We start from the raw sequence: 7,371 nt of genomic DNA, 5'->3' as shown, positions 1-7,371 counted from the left end.
GGACCACAGGGCCTTGTCTTTTTGGTAGACTCACATAGACAGGTCGATCCCATATTGCAGAGATGTAAGGTACAGGTCATGATTGAGGTGGGAGCAGGGTTTTGTAAGAGCTCCAGCAGTTCCAGGACCACTGCCTGAGCTGGGTGAACAGAGCGAGGAAAATAAGAATGTTCAGAGCAATGCTTCTCAGACTTCCTGTGCATCTGTACCGCACAGGAATGGTGCTGAGACATTGAATCTGTGGGTGGGTCCAGGGCAGGCCTGGTGTCTGCATTCCTTCCATGCATCCCTGAGGTGGAGCTTCAGTCCTGGAGAAAAGGGACAGGCAGCCAGTAGGACCAGGATGAACAGGAACCTTGACGCTTGAAGGAGAGTGATGCATTCTGGGAGTGACAGGCAATGAGGAAAATGAAACAGGTGGAGTCGGGTCAGGAAGAGCCTGTGTACCTGGACTGGCAAGAGCTTACAGGGACCTCTGGGAGAAGCGATCTTTTCCCAGCAAGCCAAGCTTCCCCCTGTGCGGACAACGAGGCCTTCATAAGCAGGGCCCTCCGGTCAGGGCCACGTTGCTGCAGGTCAGAGGTGGTCACTCACCGGGAGTCTGATATGCCCCTTTCTCTTCAGATTAAGGAACTCACGGGCAACCTCAGCAGGAGCTCCCCATCTTCCAGTCTGTCACCTGGCTCCGGGGGCACAGATTCCGATTCCTCCTACCCACCTACCCCCACCACGGAGAGAAGTGTGGCAGTATCTGTGAAAGATCAGAGGAAGGCCATCAAGACCCTGCTGGCGTGGGTACAGAGGAAAACAAGGAAGTAAGTTGCAGCCTCGCACCCTCCTCCCCACACACTGGCATCCGTCATGGGCTCACAGCTCCACAAAGCTGTTTCCAGGCCCAGGGAGTGGTATACCTGGCCCTGGGTGGTGAAGGAGGGGCGGATTTTATCTGTTAAGGTGCTAGGCATCCATGGGCTCCATGGTTCACATGGACCATCAGAACAGGAATGCAATGTGCTTTTCCGTGTGTGTGTGTGTGTGTGTGTGTGTGTGTGTACATGCATACACTGCACATACAGGGGCGAGAGCAAGCTTTGGGTGTCTTCCTTGATCTCTCTGCCTCACTGGCTAGCTGGCCAGTAAGTTCCTGAGGATCCTCCTCTCTGCCACCCAATGCTGGGGTTGCAGACATGCACAGCTATGCCTGACTTTTTGCATGGAGGCTGGGGATTCAAACTCAGATCCTCATGTTTGTGCAGCAACTGCTTTTTCCTGTCTCCCAAGCCCAGTTTTATCAATCATGTCAAGCCTTTAGCTGGCAGCTCTGGGTCTTAGGCAGGGGTGCCAGGCCAGTGTAGAGGAAACCACACCTTCTTAGGGGCACCCTAGCTCCTCTGTATATAGTCCGGGGCTTACTTACCTGTCCAGGCCTCCCCTGCTAAGCCTACCATCATCTGCTCACTGCCTTCCAGGACAACTGCAACAAAATGAAATAAAATCTGTGAGAACTGCTTGCACCACGCCAGATCCCCACAGTCATTTAATAAGCTTCTGTGCTTGCCTCCCTAGTGACATGGAAGAGGAGGTGGAAAAGAGGCTAGACCTTTGGGGTTTTGATGGAGAGGGTCAAGTGTGAAAGATTGGAATAGGTGACTGTGAAAAACTAGGAAATGTTTAAAAATAAATCTACACAAAGAGAGTTCATTGCCAGAGGCCTGAGTTAGGGTTGGTGTGCCTGCGAAGGTGAAAGGATCGCTAGGTAGATGGAAGCATTCTTGTGTCCCCACCTTGGGGTGCCCACGTCACTCTGCACTTGGGCAAGTGTGCATGACAGCTGGTGACTGTGGCTTGGTCTACAGCTTCACTAAGAATTGTCTTAGGTGTGTCACTGCTTTGAGAATTTTCGTTAAGGTTGGGGGGTGAGGGTTTGCAGGAGCTCTGAACTGAGGCTTTGTAGCCTGCTAGGAATCTGAGTGATTTTTAAATTAAAGAGTATATGGGTTCAAGTTCAGTGAGCACAGTAAGAAATCAAAGGTTGGCTTCTGAAGGGAGCCAGCGCCTGGCACGATTCTTCTTATCACTTACTTTGAAAGTTGTGATTTTAGGGCTGAGGAGATAGCTCAGTTGTTTAAGTGCTTGCCATGCAAGCGTGAGGGCTGGAGTTCAGGTCCCTGTGGCTGCTCCCTCCCCTGTAATTCCAGTGCTCAAAGGCCACACCTCCCCCAGAGCAAGCCGGCTAGGCAAACAAGCTGGATGGGTGAGGGTTAGGTTCAATTGAGAGGTCCTGCCTCAGTGAAAAGGGTAGAGAGCAATTGAAGACTTCTGACACCAACCTTGGGCCTCCACACGCATGTGTTGTACACATGCACACAGGCAAACTCACAGATACACACGCAACGTGAGAAATGTGATTTTATTTGTATTCATAGTGCTGGGGCTGCCTCTTAGCAAGTGGCTTGTGGACTCCGTGCTGTGTGCACTAGGTTGCCCTTAAGATGTGACTGTTCTTGTGCAAATAACCATCCTTCCCTGTAGGTCGTCCTGTGGTCACCCCATATTATAAATGAGGTGCTGGAGGCTCAGAGAGAGTCAGAAGCATAGAGGGGTGACTGAGGTATTAGCCTGTCTCTGTCTTTATTAGAAGCTTACCCTATGAGTCCCATCTTCATTGTCGCTGATGGCTTGAGCCCCATGAAAATCTCTGCTTCATATATCTGAGGACATGGGAACCCAGGGTCCCATTTGCCTTTTTGGATAACATATGTCTCTTGCTCCATTTGTTTGGAAAAGGAAGTGTTACTACTTAGGGCAGTCATCCTGGGGCTCAGGACCAGGGTGTCTGCAGAGTGAGGTGTGCAGCACCCAGCCCCTTCTGGGGCCAGCAAGGCTGTTGCGTGCTGACCTCTCCTCTCGTGTTTTCACTAACCCGAGTTGTGGTTGCTGCTCTTGTTTGCCACCAGGTATGGTGTGGCAGTGCAGGACTTTGCGGGCAGTTGGAGGAGCGGGCTGGCTTTCCTGGCTGTCATCAAAGCCATCGACCCCAGCCTGGTGGACATGAAGCAGGCCCTGGAAGATTCCATGCAGGAAAATCTGGAGAAAGCCTTCAGCATCGCACAGGATGCTTTGCACATCCCCAGGCTCCTGGAGCCGGAAGGTACAGCGACCCCCCTTTTCCTGCTCTGTCCTTACAGCGACTTTTATTACAAATGTACCACCTGTTGTTCCAGGTAGGAAACTCAGAAAAAAAATCCACTGAAAAAAATTTTCCATCTCCTATGTTACAACCTTTTCCTGTGCATCTAATTTCAATATTTTTGCATAATTATCATTTGGTATATGTATAATTTCATTTCTTTTTTCATTTAATACATATGGTATAAATGTTTAACTAATATATTGCTCTAATGTCCTAGTTATATATTCTTATTGGATGCATAGTAGTCCACGTGGTGGGTACACTAAATTTACTTGGCTCTTCTATACTGGGGTCATTGAGGTTATTTCAGAAGTGATCACTTTGGAGGCTGGAGATGTAGCTCAGTGGTAAGGGGGAGGCCTTGGGTTAGATCCCAATTCTGTGGGCAGAAGGAAAGAGGGAAGGAAGAGAGGAAGGAAGGGAGGAAGGGAGAGGGGAGCCTCATTTTTTACACAGTGTGTGCACATCTCACTGGGTAGAACCCAGCATGTCTCTGACTCTGCATCAAGGACGTGAAGAATGACTGGGGAGGATGCGCTTCTGACGGTGTGCGGCTCTCTTTCCTCACATTGCTTCCACATAGTAGTGGCTAATTTGAACACCCCCCACCCCCCTCCGCAGCAGGGTGACACAGTCACCAGACATGCTGATGGAGCCAGAAGGGAGCTGAATGCCCACAGTGGAGGAAACAGACCCAAGGAGGAGTGGGAAGGTTCTTGAACACAGGGAGCCCAGGGTTCTCCATCCCAGGTCCTCTGCTCATCAACCAAAGGGATTCATGCTCTCCACGCCTAAATTTCCTCACTGAGAAAAGAAGAGGGAGAACTCGTGATGCATGGGCTCCTTTCCCATCAACGCCCTGCAGTCCTATTGGGAAAATGTCTTTGTGTTTGCTAACTCCTGTGTCTCTCTCAACAGACATCATGGTGGACACACCGGATGAGCAGTCCATTGTGACTTACGTGGCACAATTTCTAGAACGCTTCCCGGAGTTGGAGCCTGTATGTTCATTTCCCTTACCTTTAATTCACAAACCGAGTATTTGCCTGGCTTCCCAGTGGACAGAGCTGACACCCAGGCTGTGTCATTCTATGTGGCTAGTAGTCACAAGCTGCTTTCAAGTTTCTTGCCATGTTTTAATTTCTAAACCACCTGTGACATAGATCAAGCGGGACAGGAAGCCAGTTACATCGCACACAAACCTTTTCCCATACCAGACATTATGAAGATGATAGAAAATGTTTGTTGTCCGGGCTAGACTTCACTCTTTAAATATCCCATATAATATTTCAACAATCACCAGGTTTTATCTGAAAGTTAAAAAGTATAAAAGAGAATGACAGTTTAAAAACCATGCGTGTGTGTGTGTGTGTGTGTGTGTGTGTGTGTGTGTGGTATGTTTTATTTTTTGCATTTTTGAGACAGGATTTCATGTTACAGCCTAAGCTGGACCTGACCATGCAGCAGTCCTCCTGGCTTAGCTTTCTCGGGCCTGGAACTCTGCGTGTGTACCACTATTCCCTATGTATGCTTTAATTTTTTTTTAGAATCCTTAGGCTGGAGACATGGCTCAGTGGTTAAGAGCATTGGCTGTTCTTGTAGAAGACCCGGGTTCAAATCCCATCACCCACATGATGGCTAACAACCGTCTGTAACTCCAATTCCAGGGGATCCGATGCCCTCTTCTGTCCTCTGCCAGAATTGCACGACTTGGTTGCACTTGCATATGTGCACACAATGCACACATACACATAAAATAAAATAAAGCAAAAACATTTAAAGTTTTAGAATCCTAGTAGTTGTAGACAGGTTTTGGGTAGGTGGACAGAAGTTATAATGGCTTCATTGAACTCCCCCTGCCCCGTCTCTCTCTCTCTCTCTCTCTCTCTCTCTCATCCACATCCACACACCCACACCCACACACCCAGACACACCCACACACACCTGAGACAGTAATAACATGAATGAGAACCATACAACTTTCTGTCAAACCCATCTGTCACTTGCTCAGGGGACTCAGCAAGCCTCTGGGCCAGACTTGGCTATAGCTTGCTGTCATAGCACTTGCTAGGCATGTATAAAACCCTAGGTTCAGTCCCCAGTTGTGCAAAAATGAATAAATAAAAATAGAATAAAATCAGTCAGATGACGCATCTGACCTCATGTAGCTGTGTTTGAATCGAGAAAACAGTAACACCTTAGCAAATACATTGTATTTCCAAGAAAATATAAGTACTTGACAGAAGAAACACAGTGGGCAAGAATTAAAGAATGCCTTTAATAGCATAATGGGGATAGCTGTTCTAGCTGGAGGCTGGTTAAATACCTGGGCTACCGAGTCCGCAGGTGGCCTTACCTTTATCCAGTGTGGTTCATGGTCATTTTCCTTCTTTTATAGATGAGAATATCATTGCTCAGAGAGGAGTAAAGGGCTCTCCAGGGTCACACAGCCACCGAATACAGAGCTAGAGTTGACCCCAGGCCTCTGTGGTTTCAAAGTTCAGGTTCCTGGCTCCCTTTAAACATACCCCCTTTTGTACAGCAGTACCTCACAGAGGCCTCCAAGCTGTGGCTTGCCTTCTTGTTTGACATCTGTGCATGGTTCCCAACCCTCTCACCACCGTGGTACTTTAGAAACTGCCCAACTGCCACTTGAAGCTTTGTGGTTCCTGGCTGGTTACTTAGCCTGTCTGACACCTGAATTAGATGTCCTCTATTGGAAATGGCAACCACATTTCAATGTTGTGTGAAGATAACAACGGTGTGTGCGAAGAACTGGGTTTTGTGTGTGGCATGAACATTCGGCAGTAGGTGGCTACTTTAGGATCCAGTTCTCCTGACATCTGTGCAACAGAGTTTGAGCTCTTAATCTGGAGGCAGAATCTAAAGTCAGTTAAAACTTGAAGTGTATGTATGATTCAAGGTCACAGAAAGGGTTCAGCAAATCTGTCTGGATTCTTGAGGGCTGGGTAGAGATGTTGAAAAAGACATGCTGCCTAGAACAAGGGGTCTTGGTTCACTGTAGAACAGTTCCTTCCCATCCTTGGCTCATCCCAACACCCACTGAGTGCCTTCAGTTGGGTGTTGACCAAGTATCAGACCATGAGTCTCACCTTACAGCCCAACACATGATCTCTATTGGTAAACATAACATTTATACTTGACTAGAATGCATCTTGAACCCTTGGTACTCTATAATGTGCTGTTGCTGTGTCCACCTCCTGGTCTGATACTCAATATACAAACTGATTTCTTTTATTATTATTATTTTTTTTCTTCCTTAAGTCACTTTTAATCATGGTGTTTTGTCACAGCAACAATATTTTTATTTTATGTGTCTGAGTGTATTGCCTGCATGTATGTGAGTGCACCCGTGTCATGCAGTGCTGCGGATGTCAGAAGAGGGCTTTGGATTGATTCCCCTGGAACTGGAATTAAGGACGGTTCACAGCAGCTGTGTGGGTGCTGGGAATCGAACCCAGGTCCTCTGCAAGAGCAGTCAGTGCTCTTAACCGCTGAGCCATCTCTCCAGCCCCATGAACTGATTTCTTTGCTTTTCTTGTCTTAGTATAGGAGAGAAATGTTTGAAAGTCTTCATCTGTGGTTATAGATTTGCATATTTCCCCTCATGGTAAGGGTTTGCTCTGTGGGCTGCTGCGCTATTCTTGGGTGAGGACATTTAAGATTGCTTTATCTCCCTGATGGCTTGATGGTTGTACTGTTATGACATTTCTGTTCTGAGGTGTACTTTGTCTAGTAGGAGTATAGTCAGTGTGGCTCTCATAGTCTTTGGGCAATAGGTGTTTCTCCCTCCTTTTCTTCTTCTACACGTTTGTGCATCTGAAGTATGTGTCTTGCAAATGGTGTAGAGTTGAGTCTTATTTCCGATGCATTGTGATATAGGTCCTGCCTTTGATGAGTCTGTTTCTTGTTCTTTCACATAAATCTGCTCTGCCATCTCCTTTCTGTCTGCTCTCTGTTTTTTTTTTCTTTCTTAAGGTTTTTGTGGATTATTCAAGTATTTTTGGTGTCCCTTTTCTCACCTCTTTTGACTCGACAGCTGCATCTTGTTGAATCATTGTTCTTGGTATTCTAACACCTTTTTAACACATCTCAGCTGACCTCAAGTTAATATTATGCCACTCCAAGGCATGCTTTATACCCTTTATAAATGCAAC

General features: G+C 47.2%; 1 protein-coding gene across 1 annotated transcript in view; it reads left to right on the top strand.

Annotated features, from left to right (window-relative positions):
• Positions 1-7,371, top strand: part of Clmn (calmin) — a gene marked incomplete at its 5' end in the record, with an annotated part of 33,263 nt that overhangs the window by 9,263 nt on the left and 16,629 nt on the right. The window contains 3 exons of the mRNA XM_008837578.3: positions 625-815; positions 2,958-3,151; positions 4,112-4,194. Coding sequence (XP_008835800.1) covers positions 625-815; positions 2,958-3,151; positions 4,112-4,194 — 468 coding nt within the window. The remainder of the gene's footprint in view (positions 1-624; positions 816-2,957; positions 3,152-4,111; positions 4,195-7,371) is intronic.

This window comes from Nannospalax galili, unplaced genomic scaffold (genome assembly GCF_000622305.1).
Source record: "Nannospalax galili isolate Female #2095 unplaced genomic scaffold, S.galili_v1.0 scaffold978, whole genome shotgun sequence".
In the NCBI taxonomy this organism is placed as follows: Eukaryota; Metazoa; Chordata; class Mammalia; order Rodentia; family Spalacidae; genus Nannospalax; species Nannospalax galili.
Note: the sequence above shows the minus strand (reverse complement) of the source record. Positions and strands in the feature narration are given on the sequence as shown.